At 29.4% G+C, this 18,675-nt stretch overlaps 2 protein-coding genes and 1 non-coding gene across 5 annotated transcripts; 1 reads left to right on the top strand and 2 right to left on the bottom strand.

Moving 5' to 3' along the window:
* Positions 1–4,741: 4,741 nt before the first annotated feature.
* Mir3775 (microRNA 3775) lies at positions 4,742–4,867 on the top strand. The gene has a single exon (NR_039472.1). It is a non-coding gene; the product is annotated as a microRNA 3775 (primary transcript).
* Positions 4,816–7,898, bottom strand: LOC410234 (UDP-glucuronic acid decarboxylase 1). 3 transcript variants are annotated; one of them, XR_001704433.2, is made up of 7 exons: positions 7,488–7,898; positions 6,796–7,386; positions 6,562–6,675; positions 6,175–6,495; positions 5,687–6,094; positions 5,309–5,543; positions 4,816–5,136 (listed from the first exon to the last, which is right to left on the bottom strand). XR_001704433.2 is itself a non-coding variant. In XM_016914372.2 (5 exons), the coding sequence occupies exons 1-5, from the start codon at positions 7,546–7,548 to the stop codon at positions 5,826–5,828; spliced, it is 1,356 nt and encodes a 451-aa protein (XP_016769861.1). In that variant the 5' UTR covers positions 7,549–7,898; the 3' UTR covers positions 5,665–5,825. The 3 variants fall into 3 exon arrangements, 1 of the variants encoding a protein (XP_016769861.1); XR_001704432.2 differs by having other exon boundaries at positions 4,816–5,543; XM_016914372.2 differs by lacking the exons at positions 4,816–5,136; positions 5,309–5,543 and having other exon boundaries at positions 5,665–6,094.
* A 7,762-nt stretch (positions 7,899–15,660) lies between these two features.
* LOC551844 (stromal cell-derived factor 2-like protein 1) lies at positions 15,661–17,434 on the bottom strand. The gene is made up of 4 exons (XM_624229.6): positions 17,188–17,434; positions 16,624–16,819; positions 16,325–16,549; positions 15,661–16,220 (listed from the first exon to the last, which is right to left on the bottom strand). Exons 1-4 carry the CDS (start codon positions 17,261–17,263, stop codon positions 16,052–16,054), a joined length of 666 nt encoding a protein of 221 aa, XP_624232.2. The 5' UTR covers positions 17,264–17,434; the 3' UTR covers positions 15,661–16,051.
* Between the last annotated feature and the right edge of the window lie 1,241 nt (positions 17,435–18,675).

Here is an 18,675-nt window from a genome sequence, read left to right on the forward strand (position 1 = left end):
GTTTCCTTTATTCTTTGAAAATCAAAATTTTGATCAAAAATTTCACATCAAGTATCTCCTTTTTTACTTATATCTAATATATCTACTGGTATATTTTGTCACGAATCAATCGACGAGGAGAATTAATCTTAATTTTTACCGAGAACTGAAAAAGAAAATTATAACGTTAAACGTAGATCATAATACACGATTGTAGGAGCGTAATTCGTCATCGCTCCAACAATTGTTTTTAATCTAGATTTTTACCTCTCAATCTCTTTAACCCAATTACTCTCGGATTATAATCGAATATTCCTAAGTGCATTCTTATCATTTCCAAAACCATCGACGAGAAAGTTGGTTGAGAAGGAGCCCGAAAAATATCTGCTGATGGCAGGATAACATACCGCGCTTGTAACGCGCCTCCGTATAGTATAGGGATATTACCTGAAAAAACGAATATTCCCCTTCACTGACAGCTGCTCGTGTAAATATTTACATTTCGTATGAGGGCCGGGGTCGTTCACACGAGGCCTGCAACTTGCAGTCCGACGCAAGTTGCGCAGCTCGTTCGAATGCAACGTGTAGGGATGCAAATTTAGAAACATAAGGAGGAACACTTAGGAACACCCAAAATCGATCGTCTCGTAAAATATCCAACGATCGCGAGAAAAAAAAAAAATAGGACACGGTTATAAAACGAAACGTACGTGCCATTTTCCCGCGTCGCGATTCCACCAGTCCTCGTACGAAGATCATAAAGATCCCCGTTGAAACATGGATGAGAAACGACTCGAAAACAAGACTCGACGTGGTGCGATTCGATAAATCTTGCGCGTAAATGTATACGCGTTCGAGGAAGAGGAACCGTGTAACTGTACCACCAGCCTTTTATTGCCGCGGTATTAACGTATCTTCGCCTCTTTCAACCCGTCATTTACCTCACCGGTCGCTTTAAACCACCTGTACGCGCAGTTATTACCGTAGCGAGACTACCACGTTTATTCGCTCCGAATCCGAGAGGGAAAGGATTTGTTCGTGGAACGATCGATAAGTCGAACCGAACAACCTGATAACAGCAAATTCGGTGAGTCGTCGGTCTTACTCATCGATCAGCTTATCTACGCGCTTTTAAACACGATTCAGATACGATTTCTAGACTCGATTGGGGGACACTTAGATCGATAGCAAATATTAACTTGGACAGATATCTTGGAATATATGTACATACGTTTAACAATGTCTCTCCTTCTTCCGCTGAATCCCCTCCTGCTTATTTTATAGATAATCTTTCTTCGCCAACTTTTCCTTTTTCCCTCTCTTGAAAGAGACATTACGACGAAGGGATTAACCTTGAATAATTATAACTCGACACGTCGAGTTATAATCAGAGCTCGGGAAGAGCGTTAAGATCCTTCACTGTGTCTGTCACCCGTTGCCACTTGACGTTGCCGTTGAAATAATCTCTCCTCTTTTTAGAGAGCTTGGTCTCGGCCATTCGTTCAACGAGTCCATCCATATGTCATCTCGCGAGAAACAAATCATAGCTGTTGTCGGGCCATCGAAAAGGCGAAGCCACTTGTTCGAGCCGAGCCATCCTCTGGCATCCTCGCTTTGACCGAGTCGCATGCATAACTAAGTCCTCGTCGATCGGCTATTTATTTAGACACCGGCTCGAAACTCGATGGCGCCAGAATATTTGCGATATTGCAGAGAGCGCCTGCCTCCGAGAGTGGGCGGTTCAGGTGAAATGTTTATGCGTTTCGCGAAAGCTGCACACTCCGGGTATCTTCCTCTTCAGGTGGGCAAATCCTCGATGCCTGCGAAAATGTTCCGCGAAAGGGGAATTTATACACGCGTGTGTTAGCTTTCCCACTGCTCGGCTGCAATTTCGAGAAATGGCCCGGTGAATTCCATGAAAGGCGGGAGCATTGGTGATAAATTCGTTTACTTTCGCGTACAAAGGGTAGGAAAATAAAGTGCACAAGAGGGAAACTTGGAATTGTATTGTTCGTTCGATAGCCATTCGAATCCCGACCATCACTCGAAAATAATCATTGGTGGAAATTGCGAGAATTTCAATGACTCCGGTGCACAAAGGAGTCCAAGATAAATTACGTTTTAGGAGAGTTTGTATTTCGTACTCTGGGTTTTCTCTGGTAAATTGTATTTCACCTCGACGAAGCTAGGACGAAACGATCCTCTTCGAATCCATACTGGGACGATTGGTTATTTATTGAACGAGCAACAAGTTTCTAGAGGATAGGGAATGGTTCGTTTCATTTTCATACAGCATCGAAAGCAACTTATCATTCTTGCGATCCAACGTCGCCAATGAACACTAAACCGGTCGGTGATTTTCACTTGTCAAGCTCTCCGATTACGTTTTGCGAAAAACAAGAAACTACCGTGCACGAGTCGTGCCTCATAATTATTCCGTCCTATTCGAACGCATCGATTTGTCAGACAGCTGCTCACGCGAACTAGTTTTCGTCTAATCCGTCTATTCCTTTCCTACTACCCCGAAGGCATAATTAAAGTCTCGTAGATCATGCGTAAACGTGTCCTGATTTGTACGTAATAATGATGCTTGGACGCGTTTGTCGGGATAATTGTACGAAACATCTTGGAAACGAGCGTTTCGATCGCGAAAAAAAAATGCGTATATGAAATATTGGCCGTAGCATTCGAATGGATTTATTAAACTTATATAAGTGTCAAAGTTATTTCGTCACCGTCTTCTTGACATCTTATTTTAACGATGCGATTAACGTTTCGAGAAGAGAGCTGTGCTGATTGATCAAAGGCTAAACTTTGAAAAAGTTATTTTTTTTTTCTTAATAACTTTGTCGAATTGTGAATGTCGTTTTTCCATGTCATTGAGAAAAAGTATCCTCTCAAGAACATTTCACCGCCAGTTACAACAATGGTCTTCTCCTCCGTCAGTCATGAATAAAACCGCGCATTCGCAGAAATTTCCTCCAGTAATTTTTCTATTCAGAATTCAGAATGGAACAACGTTCATACATGTATATATATGTATATATATTATATAACGGGTTATACCATTGTACGAATTTATAAAAAACCTAATGTTCCATTGACGTTCATCAAAACTTCTCTTCTCCGCGTTCGAAAAGGAACATTCTTGCTTTTATCATTAACCACGAGGGTGCAAGAAGCACGTTGGGCTGATAGTACGTTAAAAGGTAGCACGAGAGATAAGCGCGAGGAAGGTTAGATACGGGAATGTGTGTCGAGTAGTCTGCTACACTTTCAAATCCGTAACAGAGAAGGTAGCCCGAGAAGGTTGCCGTATGGGTCATACATAATGCAGGGACAAAGTAGAGATGAACGGGCATGTTAAATTCGCAATGCAAATTTCACGTGAAAACTTCCGATCGGTCGTCCCCATACCCTCGCGACGAATTCCTATTTTTCATCAATAATTTACCTCCTCTTACCCTTTCTTTCTTTCCTCTTTCCTCTCTCTCTCTCTCTCTCTTTTTCCATCTTATCGACGAGCGTGCAAACTTCCATCGAGGGTATCTGGCGTCTTCATCTTCCGGTTCGTTCCGCTTTCTTTCAATAAGAATAGAATACATTTGGAGAGAAGGTGAGAATGAATATCGCGATGAATATACGTTTATACTCGGAAACTCGTGATGCAGTGTCGAATACTGATGCCTCTTTTCATTCTTGATCCCAGCTGAACCGATACCAATATTTCTCCGCACGATTTCTTTTCTTTATCTTCCTCCATCTCTCTCTTTTTTTCTATATTTATTAATTATTCCATCGACAGTAGACCTCTCGTCTTGTCGTCATCGATTCATCCATTCATCCTTACCCTAATCGAAACATCCCCCTTGCTCGGACCCAGGTAACAAGTAACACCGCTGGCTCACGTGCTCAACCCACGTTAGACGAATATCATTTACCAATAGATAGATCGGGTTACCGGCGGACCACCGGCGGATAGAGAGCAAGAGTTACTTTACGTTACGCTGAATTAGGTCACCTGTTCCTCCGGTCTTCTCCGCAGACAGGAAGTCGTTCAAGTTCGTCGATTACGCGTACGTGGTACACCCTCTCTTAACTCGTAACGCCTCATCGCGGGCCATTTTTTGCAACGAGTTGCATACGAGGAAAAGAAAAGGAAGATATACGTGAATAATTCGTTTGATTATTTATGCAAAGGGATGTCAGTGCGAAAGTGTGCGGTTTGATTAAAACAAAACGATTATACGAAAGCGTAACGTAGAGAAAAAGAAAAAGGAGATCTCTGTCCGCCTTGTTTCCTCCGAGTCGTTAGCGGATTGGACTGTCTCCTCAACGATTAGATCATCTTCACCCTTGCGGCATTTTCATCCGCGACGACAAAGCCACGGCATATCCCGGATGCGATGATTATAGTTAAGAATCGCCGAGTCTTACCGGCCCCTTACTCTCGCCAATCTGTTCGTCCATCTCTTTCCTTCCTTCCCTCTTGTATCAACCGTTTCTCTCTTTCCTGTCTTCGAGACAGGACAACCACGTGCGCCCTGTCAGGGCCCACGCGACACCCATTATGGGCAATCGGCCCTTCAAATGCGCTATAATCGGCCGGGGCGATTCTTCAATCTCGCCCTGGAATGCGTCTTCAGTAAGTGGTCACGCTTGCCGGAATTATAATATTATCTAGTTGGAGCGCAACCGGACAAGAAGAATCATCAAACTCGTTATGCAACAATGTATACATTCCCGCGATGCGATCATTGGAAATCTTTTTTACTTTTGAGGCGGATGAGGAGGTTGAATAGATGATCGTGGTTGCAAAAATTTGTGTACACGTTATGGGTACAAGCATTGATTTTATATTTCTCTCTACATATGTGATTACTTGTATATAAATTAAACTAGTATCAGTCCTCCAGACGAAACAGAATTATCTTTACAAAAGTGTTTTTTTTTTTTTTTTTTACTCATACTCGGATAGAATACATTTTTTTTTTTTTTCGTACGGTATAAAATTACTTTCCTGTTTACACACTTATGAAATATTACAGTACTTACGGCTTACACTGTGTATATATCACACAACACGTTATTAATATATTACAAACGTTCAAAAGAATTATTTCATAAGAAGGAGAAATCTTGAGACCGCATTTGTCTCTATAATAAAAAATTCGATGACAAAAATTATTAAAAACTTACTTATTAATTACAAGTATAGTGATTAATTTTACTATCATATATCATTACAGAAATTCAATAATAGATAATGTCATGTATATTCGAGAAAAAATTAATTTTATAGAAATATTAAGTAAATCCGGTATAATACCTTTCAAAGTTCGTGTCGTTTAATCTAATAATTTATATAGGGAAAAAGAATATTAATTTTCCCCAGCACCGTCGCACACAATTCTAAACATAGGATTTTAAAAATTTCATTTCATTATAAAATAAGTAATATAAGCATTCACCACTTGAACTAAATATTATTGCATACCATATATATGTAATAAATAAATTCATTATATTTGTGTTGAACTTAACAAGTTATCATCCTAATGAAGCTGAAATAAATATCGATTTCATAAATACAAAATATCAATTTTGGTACGAAAATTTTTTCTTATTAAATTTTTTAAATATCATTGTATTTCTTTTTTTTTATTTTTTTTTTTTTATTTTAAATTAAAAAAGAGAATATGTGTACCTGTTAATATTCTAAATTATACAAAATTTTCAATTTGGACGGGGAATCTCTTGGCACATAATGGTCCATAGCATAATGGCACTTTCCGAAACCACTTATTAAAAGTGGATAAAAATTAATTGTATTGATATTTTGTTTGTTAGAGTTGTTCTACTATATCGTGATCATTTTTGTAAGAATATTGTTTGAAACTACTTTTCTGAGAATGCTTTGTTCTTTGTAATTCCTTAGCGAAATACATTATCGTTTTTTTAAGTCCTTCTGCTAAAGGAACTTTTGGTTCCCAATTTAAATATTTTTTAGCTCTAGTGATATCTGGTCTTCTTCGCTGTGGATCATCTTCGACCGCGGCAAGTTCAACTATTTTACTATTAGTACCAACTAGATCTTTTATTATAAGAGCAAATTCTGTAATCGATTAGAAATTATGTTTTTTTTCAAACCATTATATCAATTATTCTAAAAATATTTAATAACTTCATATTTACCTTCTATTGTATGCTCCACAGGATTTCCAATATTTATTGGTTGAGTATAATTAGATGCCATTAAAGTAACTAACCCGTCGACTAAATCAGATACATATTGAAATGATCTCGTTTGTTTTCCACTACCATATATCGTAATCGAATCATTCTGTAATGCTTGTAGAATAAAGTTTGAAACTACACGACCATCATTCATATGCATTCTTGGCCCGAATGTATTAAAAATTCGAGCAACGCGTACTGAAACACCCTCTTGTCTCATGTATGCATAGCTTAATGTTTCCGCTACGCGTTTTCCTTCGTCGTAACAAGCTCTTGGCCCTACGAAAATTATATTATCAATTATTTTCATTACAATTAAATAAAATTACAATCATTTTTGTATACCTATAGGATTCACATGGCCCCAATAAGTTTCTGACTGAGGATGTTCATTAGGATCTCCATAAACTTCAGATGTACTAGCTATTAAAACTCTTGCTCCCACTCTTTTCGCAAGACCTGATATAATCGGATAATTATATTTATTAATATTATTATAATAAAATATGGCTTAATTATTTAAATGAACTGACTATTTAAATGGATTTTTTTAACTTCAAATACATATAGTATACATACCTAAAATATTTATTGTACCTAATGTATTTGTCTTTATTGTTTTAACTGGATTAAGCATATAATGTGGCGGACTAGCTGGGCTAGCAAGATGATATATTTCGTCAACTTCTAAATAAAGAGGTCTAACAATGTCGTGATGAACAAGCTCAAAATTCTCATGGCCAACCCAATGTTCAACATTACGCTTTCTTCCAGTAAAAAAATTATCTACGACTATCACTTCATGGCCAGCAAGCATTAAACGATCAACCAAATGTGATCCAACAAAGCCAGCTCCACCTGTGACTAATATTCTTTTCCGGTTCTTATAATTAAGAAACTTGACTGTAGGAAAGTCTTTTGATACTTTGTTTTCGATTTTAGCTTCAAGATGTTGTAATTTGCCCTCTAACTCACGAATTCGTATTTTTGCTTCTTCGATATCTTTAATATCAGTATAACGTATATTTTCATCAACTGCCTCTTGAACTTTTTCATTGACACTTTCAATTTCATTTACATCTCCTAGATGAGATTTACGATCTCGTGGGTGAACTCTGGTGAAAGATTGTTCATCTTCTGGATTTACTAATGTTTTATAAAATCCTAACACTGTCACATATGTAAAATATACGATATTATCAATGACATGTAACGATTGATAAAAAAAAATTAATAAAAAAGAAATCAATATGATATTTTTGAATATTTACCTAATATTATACAAATCACAGAAAAGGCAACCTGTTTCATCTTTCGTGGCGTGACAACCATGCTTTAACATTGCACATGTCATTGAAGATATTTATATCACTTTTCTAATCAACTTTATATCACACATTATCATAATATTGTACGTAAAAGGAAATATTCAACCAATATCATTTTCTGTTTTGTATAATTAAAAAAGATAACCTCTTATATCATCACTATTTGTTAATTTTGCGAAATTGTTAATATTTAATTGTTTTGTTTAATTATTGATAATGTAAGTGCTACTATCTGAGCTCTTTAATATAAACTTTTCACAAATTTTGTTTTTTTTTTTTTATTACTCGAATAAAATACAAGATAGATCTAACATTTAACGAGACTTTGTGTTCCATAGTCTAAAATACCGATCGCGCAAAAAATTATAATGTTTAATATGCCCTCTATAAATTACAGAAGTAAATAACACAGACAAGTTCATCCTGTTTTATTGATTAAAAATAATAACTGAATATATAGATTTTATTATATTTATTTATATTTTTTTATATGACATTATAATATATTGTATAGTATATTGTATAATAATAATAAATATATATTTTTTATATACACATAAATTTCACTTAAAAGAAAAAAAAATTCCATCTCAAAATTTATATATATATATATATATATATATATATATATATATATATATATATATATATATATATAATAAATATATATTTTTTATATACATATAAATTTCATTTATATGTATATAAGAAAAAAAAATTCCATCTAAAAATTTATATATATATATATATATATATATATATATATATATATATTGTATATAAATTACATAAATTAATAAATCTTCCTTCTTTTCTTTATTATTCATCTCATATTCCTCATATTTTCTAAATTTCTCACATACGTAAATGATTATTAAATTATAATATAATATCTCTTTTCTATCTTAATTTTATCCTAATTATTGATGAAATGCATTTTGCCGATAAGTAAGATACCTATTAAAAAGTTTTCGACATCAACGCCATCTCGCGTTTGGATTCACGAAGCTCCGACTCGTTACTAGCATAACATGATATGCAAGGAGGTATGCGAAGTCATAGAAAAGGAACGCAATATTGTGCGAGAAGGACAGAGAACATTTAAAATAACGCCACATGGAAAAATCATTAATTACTCGTTTTCTACTTAAAATTTCGATACATCTGAGGTCTCATTTTAAAGCTAGAATTCCAGGCAACTTTCTCATATCAATTTTAATACGAAATTGTCTTTATTTATTTAATTATTAATAATTAATGCGTCATACGTTCTAATACATTGAAGGCGCCATATTGAAAATTCATTAATTATTCATTTTCTACTGAAAATTTCTGCACTTTTAAGCATGCATCTTGCAGCTATAACTATAGATAAGCTTCTCTTATCAATTTTAATGTAAAATTATTGTTAATTATTTAATTATTAATAATTAACGCATTATATGTTCTAACATGTTCTAATACATTAAAGACGCTATATTAAAAATTCATTAATTACTCATTTTTTATTGAAAATTTTTGCACATTTAAGCATGCATCCTATAGCTAGAACTTCAGACAAGTTTCTTCTATCAATTTTAATGTGAAATTCTTATCAATTATTTAATTATTAATTATTAACGCATCATATGTTCTAATATGTTCTAATACATTAAAGACGCTATATTGAAAATTTATTAATTACTCGTTTTCTATTGAAAATTTCTGCACTTTTAAGCATGCATCTTGTAGCTAAAACTTCAGGTAACTTTCTCATATCAATTTTAATGTAAAATTCTTGGCCATTAAATATTTATCAACAATTATTATAAAGAATGTTGCGATCGTAAATATCCCGTCGGTAACCGAATCATAAACAATTAATTTATTTATTTAAATAACAAAAAAATTATGAATAAAAATTATACATGAATATAGAGAAGAAAACAACGTTTAAGATACATATATTGACATTTAAAAATAAATCTTATAATAATGTGAAATTAACGAAAAATGTGTTGCATGTCGGTAATGTTAATTTACATATGACACATTAATCGTTAATAATTAAATAGTTAACAAGAATTTCACATTAAAATTGATAGAAGAAACTTGCCTGAAGTTCTAGCTACAAGATTCATGCTTACAAGTGCAGAAAATATTAATAAAAAAGTAATTAATAAAGTAATTAATAAATTTTCAATATAGCGTCTTTAATATATTAGAACGTATTAAGCATTAATCATTAAATAATTAAGAAGCATTTCGCATTAAAATTGATATGAGAAAGTTGTCTGGAGTTCTAGCTTTAAAATGAGACCTTAAATGTATCGAAATTTTAAGTAGAAAATGAGTAATTAATGATTTTTCCATGTGGCGTTATTTTAAATGTTCTCTGTCCTTCTCGCACAATATTGCGTTCCTTTTCTATGACTTCGCAAACCTCCTTGCATATCATGTTATGCTAGTAACGAGTACGAGCTTCGTGAATCCAAACGCGAGATGGCACCACTGATATTTTCTATTTATTATCTTTTTCTAAATTATCGATAAAATGTAAAAATTTTATCAATGTTCTGTGAGAAAAATAAGTGCAACAATTTTATATTTACTAATATCTGTTTGTTTTTTTAAGAAATTTAAAAAGTAATGAATATTTGGAAATTTTAATTTTATCGTAATTATTGATAAAATGCATTCTGACGATAACTAAGATATCTATTAAGAGGTTTTCGACGCTAACGCCATCTCGCGTTTGGATTCACGAAGCTCCGACTCGTTACTAGCATAACATGATATGCAAGGAGGTATGCGAAGTCATAGAAAAGGAACGCAACATTGTGCGAGAAGGACAGAGAACATTTAAAATAACGCCACATGGAAAAATCATTAATTACTCGTTTTCTACTTAAAATTTCGATACACCTGAGGTCTCATTTTAAAGCTAGAACTCCAGGCAACTTTCTCATATCAATTTTAATACGAAATCGTCTTTATTTATTTAATTATTAATAATTACTGCGTTATACGTTCTAATACATTGAAGGCGCCATATTGAAAAGTCATTAATTATTCGTTATCTACTGAAAATTTCTGCACTTTTAAGCATGCATCTTGTAGCTAGAACTTCAGGCAACTTTCTCATATCAATTTTAATGTCAAATTCTTGGTCATTAAATATTTATTAGCAATTATTGTAAAGAATGTTGCGATCATAAATATTCCGTCGGTATCCGAATCACAAAAAATTAATTTATTTAATTAAATAACAAGAAGATTATGAATAAAAATTATACATGAATATAGAGAAGCAAATGACGTTTAAGATGCATATGTTCGTTTTTAGAAATAAATCTTACAATAATGTGAAATTAATGAAAAATTTGTTGCATGTCGATAACGTTAATTTACATATGACACATTAATCGTCAATAATTAATTAAATAATGAGAATTTCACATTAAAATTGATAGAAGAAACTTCTCTGAAGTTCTAGCTATAAGATGCATGCTTAAAAGTGCAAAAATTTTCAATAAAAAACGAGTAATTAATGAATTTTTAATATAGCGTCTTTAACGTATTAAAACATGTTAGAACATATGATGCGTTAATAATTAATAATTAAATAATTAATAAGAATTTCACAATAAAATTGATAGAAGAAACTTATCTGAAGTTCCAGCTATAAGATGCATGCTTAAAAGTGCAAAAATTTTCAGTAAAAAACGAGTAATTAATGAATTTTTAATATAGCGTCTTTAACGTATTAGAACATGTTAGAACATATGATGCGTTAATAATTAATAATTAAATAATTAATAAGAATTTCACAATAAAATTGATAGAAGAAACTTACCTGAAGTTCCAGCTATAAGATGCATGCTTAAAAGTGCAAAAATTTTCAGTAAAAAACGAGTAATTAATGAATTTTTAATATAGCGTCTTTAACGTATTAGAACATGTTAGAACATATGATGCGTTAATAATTAATAATTAAATAATTAATAAGAATTTCACATCAAAATTGATAGAAGAAACTTACCTGAAGTTCCAGCTACAAGATGCATGCTTAAAAGTGCAGAAATTTTCAGTAGAAAACATGTAATTAATAAATTTTCAATAGGGCGCGTTCAATGTATTAGAACGTATAACGCGTTAATTATTAATAATTAAATAAATACATAGAATTTCGTATTAAAATTCATATGAGAAAGTTGCCTGAAGTTCTAGCTACAAGATACATGCTTAAAAGTGCAGAAATTATCAATAAAAAACGAATAATTAATGAATTTTCAATATGGCGTCTTTAATGTATTAGAACATATTAGAACATATGATGCGATAATTATTAATAATTAAATAAATAAATAGAATTTGGTATTAAAATCTATATGAGAAAGTTGCCTGGAGTTCTAGCTTTAAAATAAGACCTCAGATGTATCGAAATTGTAAGTAGAAAACGAGCAATTAATGATTTTTCCATGTGGCGTTATTTTAAATGTTCTCTGTCCTTCTCGCACAATGTTGCGTTCCTTTTCTATGACTTCGCATACCTCCTTGCATATCATGTTATGCTAGTAACGAGTCGGAGCTTCGTGAATCCAAACGCGAGATGGCGTTAGCGTCGAAAACCTCTTAATAGATATCTTAGTTATCGTCAGAATGCATTTTATCAATAATTACGATAAAATTAAAATTTCCAAATATTCATTACTTTTTAAATTTCTTAAAAAAACAAACAGATATTAGTAAATATAAAATTGTTGCACTTATTTTTCTCACAGATCATTGATAAAATTTTTACATTTTATCGATAATTTAGAAAAAGATAATAAATAGAAAATATCAGTGGTGCCATCTCGCGTTTGGATTCACGAAGCTCGTACTCGTTACTAGCATAACATGATATGCAAGGAGGTATGCGAAGTCATAGAAAAGGAACGCAATATTGTGCGAGAAGGACAGAAAACATTTAAAATAACGCCACATGGAAAAATCATTAATTACTCGTTTTCTACTTAAAATTTCGATACACCTGAGGTCTCATTTTAAAGCTAGAATTCCAGGCAATTTTCTCATATCAATTTTAATAAGAAATTCTCTTTATTTATTTAATTATTAATAATTAATGCGTCATACGTTCTAATACATTGAAGGCGCAATATTGAAAATTCATTAATTATTCATTTTCTACTGAAAATTTCTGCACTTTTAAGCATGCATCTTGTAGCTATAACTATAGACAAGCTTCTTCTATCAATTTTAATGTAAAATTATTGTTAATTATTTAATTATTAATAATTAACGCATTATATGTTCTAACATGTTCTAATACATTAAAGACGCTATATTGAAAATTCATTAATTACTCATTTTTTACGGAAAATTTCTGCACTTTTAAGCATGCATCTTGTAGCTAGAACTTCAGGCAACTTTCTCATATCAATTTTAATGTAAAATTTTTGGTCATTAAATATTTATTAGCAATTATTATAAAGAATGTTGCGATCGTAAATATCCCGTCGGAAACCGAATCATAAACAATTAATTTATTTATTTAAATAACAAGAAAATTATGAACAAAAATTATACATGAATATAAAGGAGGAAACGACGTTTAAGATGCATATGTTCGTTTTTAGAAATAAATCTTACAATAATGTGAAATTAATGAAAAATGTGTTGCATATCGATAACGTTAATTTACATATGACACATTAATCGTTAATAATTTAATAATTAATAAGAATTTCATATTAAAGTTGATAGAAGAATCTTGTCTATAGTTGTAGCTACAAGATGCATGCTTAAAAGTGGAAAAATTTTCAGTAGGAAACGAATAATTAACGAATTTTTAATATAGCGTCTTTAATGTATTACAACATGTTAGAACATATGATGCGTTAATAATTAATAATTAAATAATTAATAAGAATTTCACATTAAAATTGATACAAGAAACTTCTCTGAAATTCTAGCTATAACATGCATGCTTAAAAGTGCAAAAATTTTCAGTAAAAAACGAGTAATTAATGAATTTTTAATATAACGTCTTTAATGTATTAAAAGGTATTAGAACATATGATGCGTTAATAATTAATAATTAAATAATTAACAATAATTTTACATTAAAATTGATAGAAGAAACTTGTCTGAAGTTCTAGCTATAACATGCATGCTTAAAAGTGCAGAAATTTTCAATAGAAAACGAGTAATTAATGAATTTTCAATATAGCGTCTTTAATGTATTAGAACATGTTAGAACATATGATGCGTTAATTATTGATAATTAAATGATTAATAAGAATTTCATATTAAAATTGATAGAAGAAACTTGTCTATAGTTGTAGCTATAAGATGCATTCTTAAAAGTGCAGAAATTTTCAGTAGAAAACGTGTAATTAATAAATTTTCAATAGGGCGCGTTCAATGTATTAGAACGTATAACGCGTTAATTATTAATAATTAAATAAATACATAGAATTTCGTATTAAAATTCATATGAGAAAGTTGCCTGAAGTTCTAGCTACAAGATACATGCTTAAAAGTGCAGAAATTATCAATAAAAAACGAATAATTAATGAATTTTCAATATGGCGTCTTTAATGTATTAGAACATATTAGAACATATGATGCGATAATTATTAATAATTAAATAAATAAATAGAATTTGGTATTAAAATCTATATGAGAAAGTTGCCTGGAGTTCTAGCTTTAAAATAAGACCTCAGATGTATCGAAATTTTAAGTAGAAAACGAGTAATTAATGATTTTTCCATGTGGCGTTATTTTAAATGTTCTCTGTCCTTCTCGCACAATGTTGCGTTCCTTGTCTATGATTTCGCATACCTCCTTGCATATCATGTTATGCTAGTAACGAGTACGAGCTTTGTGAATCCAAACGCGAGATGGCGTTGCTGGCGAGAACCTTTTGATAAGTATTTTACTTATCGGCAGAATGCATTTCATCAATAATTACAATAAAATTAAAATTTGCATATATTCATTACTTTTTAAATTTCTTAAAAAAGGTAACGAATATTACTAAATATAAAATTGTTGCACTTATTTTTCTCACAAAATATTGATAAGATATTTAAATTTTATCGATAATTTAGGAAAAGATAATAAATAGAAAATATTAGTGGTGCCATCTCGCGTTTGGATTCATGAAGCTCGTACTCGTTACTAGCATAACATGACATGCAAGGAGGTATGCGAAATCATAGAGAAGGAACGCAATATTGTGCGAGAAGGACAGAGAACATTTAAAATAACGCCACATGGAAAAATCATTAATTACTCGTTTTCTATTTAAAATTTCGATATATCTGAAATCTCATTTTAAAGCTAGAACTCCAGCCAACTTTCTCATATCGATTTTAATAAGAAATTCTCTTTATTTATTTAATTATTAATAATTAATGCGTCATACGTTCTAATACATTGAAGGCGCCATATTGAAAATTCATTAATTACACGTTTTCTACTGAAAATTTTTGCACTTGAAAGCATGCATCTTGTAGCTAGAACTTTAGGCAAGCTTCTTCTATCAATTTTAATGTAAAATTATTCTTAATTATTTAATTATTAATATTTAACCCATCATATGTTCTAATATGTTCTAATACATTAAAGACGCTATATTGAGAATTATTTAATTACTTGTTTTCTACTGAAAATTTCTGCACTTTTAAGCATGCATCTTGTAGCTACAACTATAGACAAGCTTTTTATATCAATTTTAATGTAAAATTCTTCGTCATTAAATAATTATTAGCAATTATTATAAAGAATGTTGCAATCGTAAACATTCCGTCGGGAACTGAATAATAAACAATTAATTTAAATAACAACTTTATTTAAATAACAAGAAAATTACAAACAAAAATTGTACATGAATATAGAGAAGGAAACAAGATTTAAAATACATATATTCGTATTTAAAAATAAATCTTATGAATGAAAATCGTCAAATAATTACAATAGTTAAAATTATCATATATAATAATAATAATATAATAATAATTAATAATAATAATAAATGTAACTAAATGAAGAAATTTATTAAGACAAATAAAAAAATATATTTATGCACTTTTCACATAAACAATGTATATACAATAAAATACATTTCTCAATTATGTAAATTATATTATATTGTAATAAATATCATATACATCTAATACATTTACATATTTATACTTCTGTATGAATCATAAATCATTGCATTCTTCATAAATTTTTATAAATATAATATATTATTTTCCATTACGAGATTCACACATATAATAAAGATTATAATAAAAATAATAAAAAATATTTTATTTGGCCTAGAATATAATAATTTTTTAATAATATACAATCTTTTTGAAAAATTTTTTTACAAAAATATAAAACATTAGATATTGATTTGAAGATAATGAAAAGAAACAAATTAATAAAATATTTATATAATTTTTAATTCATTGTTATAATTGTCATTATTATTATCAAGAAAAATTTTATATTATACTAAAAAATTTATTTTATAATTCTGTATGAATATGATGTTGAGCTTTAAAATCATTAGGATGAATAAATACTCCTTCTGTTGTCATCCATTCAATATGAGGAGAATTAGAGGAATATTCGCCGACTACTTCAGTTTGTCCAGTAATGGGATTACCATAAACTCTTCCACTTACTGCTAAATATCTAAAATAACAGAATTTTTTAATATTTAAGAAATTTTTTTTACATATAATATAAAAATATAACTCTCATATAATATACATATAATATAAAAATATAAAACTCACGTATCTGTATCTACATGTTTCAACATAATTGATTCATCTCTTCTCCAAAATTCAGTTTGACATATTAGAAGCCAATTATCACCATTATCACCTTCCCCTTTATTATCTCCATAAGCAGATATTTCTTGTTTACCACTAAGTGGTGAACTGACACGATGGGAATGTAGATTTTTTTTTGTTGCTATATGTTCTAATCTTATAATATCTCCACATTTAATTGGTATCCTATAATTATTGCATATTATAATTATTTGTAAGAATATATTTAAATGATTAAATGATTTAATGATTAAATATACCCTCTGGTACATTGTTTCTTTGTTCCTGCTTTTACGAGCCAATAAGAATTTCCATCTTCTTTAGCTGAAGTTCCTGTTACAGATTGTTGACCACTACCACTTCCATATTTTATATCATGAGAATGTAATCTTACTTTATAATTTACATTCATTAATTTTAATGTAGAACCGCATGTCACATGTTGTGTTCCTTTAGCTATATACATATATACTTTTTTATTTAATTAAATTAAATTAAAAATGAAATTTTCTTAAAAATGTACAATTAAATTATACAAATTCTTAGAATTATGAATTTTTAGAAACATATATTAAAATAATATTTATTAAAATGATTAGTTTTAAAATAGAAATTCAATTTTTTAATTATTTTAAATGAAAATAGGTTAACTAAATGATTAATGATTTATAAAATATTCTATAATAATGAAATCTTTTTCAAATAAAAATTTTATGAAATGTGATAGTTTAGTAACTTAATCAAAAAAAAAAAAAAATATTTCAAAATATATACACTACTATATATAATTTTGACGTTTCATAAAAATAAATATATTAATATACCTTTCACAGGACTTGTCCAAAGTAAAAATATTACGAATGAAATCATAAATGAGAAATAAACAAATTTTTCTCTCATTTTTAAAATAACAAAGTATTCGATCTATAGAGAAATAGAAACTGAAAGCTCAATACACGTACATAAATATATCTATATTCGTGTTAAAATTCTATTGGTGTAACGTTTCAGGGGTTCTCAATTTTTTGGTTTCTGATTATACATTCATGATAATACATGTAATACATATAGCTGATATTCATTTAATTTAGATAACTTTGAAAATAATAGGAACATGTTAAAATTATTTTATATTCATATTTATTATGCAAATATTTTATAAAACATTTTTTTATTTTTCTTTCAAAGAATAATAAAGCTACTAGATATTTCATAGAATTATATAAAATAATTCATATGAAAAAAATTTGTATTATGCTAAAATTGCAACAACATTCTTGGAATCATATTTTATGTTGGAATAATTTGATTAACATTTTATAAAGTTACATTTGAAAAATACAATAAACAGCAATTTAATCTATAAATTTAGAAACTAACTACTTTTTAGGCAAATTTTTTAATAATAGCACAAATATTTTTTTCTATTTATATAATAAAAATGTCTTAATTATATTTCCTTAATTGATATATATATATATATATATATACATATATATACATATACATATATATATATATATATATTTCAATATTGTATAACATTTAGCATGAAAAATATTTTGTAAAAGTCATATAATTAATGCACAATGTTCATATTTGATTATTAAATGTTAGGAATGAAGTATCATATGAGCAGCATTCAAATCTGCTTTCTTATTTAAATAATTCTTATTTAATTGTACAAATGTATCAAGGAACTGTCCAAGCATTCTTGAAATACATTGGTATTGTATTTTAATGATTAATAATGAACACACGCCAATTAATACTCAACAACTTTCGGACGGGTTTTAACATAAACGTATGCTGCTATTATAACAAATATTGCAGCAATTGTTGGTAACACAACCGTAAAAACACGTTGTTTATTTTCCAGAAATTCCTTTTTTCTCTCTTTCTTCTGTTTATTTGTTTCTTTTGTTTTTCCTTTCAATTGACGCATCTTTCTGCTACAAATAAAATATGCATATTAATGAAAAAATATTGAAATGAATTTATTACACTTTTTTTTTACATATTTTAATATAAAAGTATTATAATTGAAATTATAAAATTATGATAAAATATTAATAAAAAAGTTTCTAAGTGCTCGGAAAATATTATTGATAAAATTTTTTAACATTTATAATTTTCTATCATTTGAGTCAAAATCCTTGTTACTATTAATATATTATTTAAAATGTTGATTTTTATAAATTTAATATTTATTATTTCTTTGCAAATATTCTTTTATACTATTGAATTTATTTTTTAAAAATAATAAAGTAAATTAAATATATTTATATTACATATGTTTGTGACAGTTTTAA

The sequence above is a fragment of the Apis mellifera genome, linkage group LG10, assembly GCF_003254395.2.
Source record: "Apis mellifera strain DH4 linkage group LG10, Amel_HAv3.1, whole genome shotgun sequence".
Classification (NCBI taxonomy): domain Eukaryota; kingdom Metazoa; phylum Arthropoda; class Insecta; order Hymenoptera; family Apidae; genus Apis; species Apis mellifera.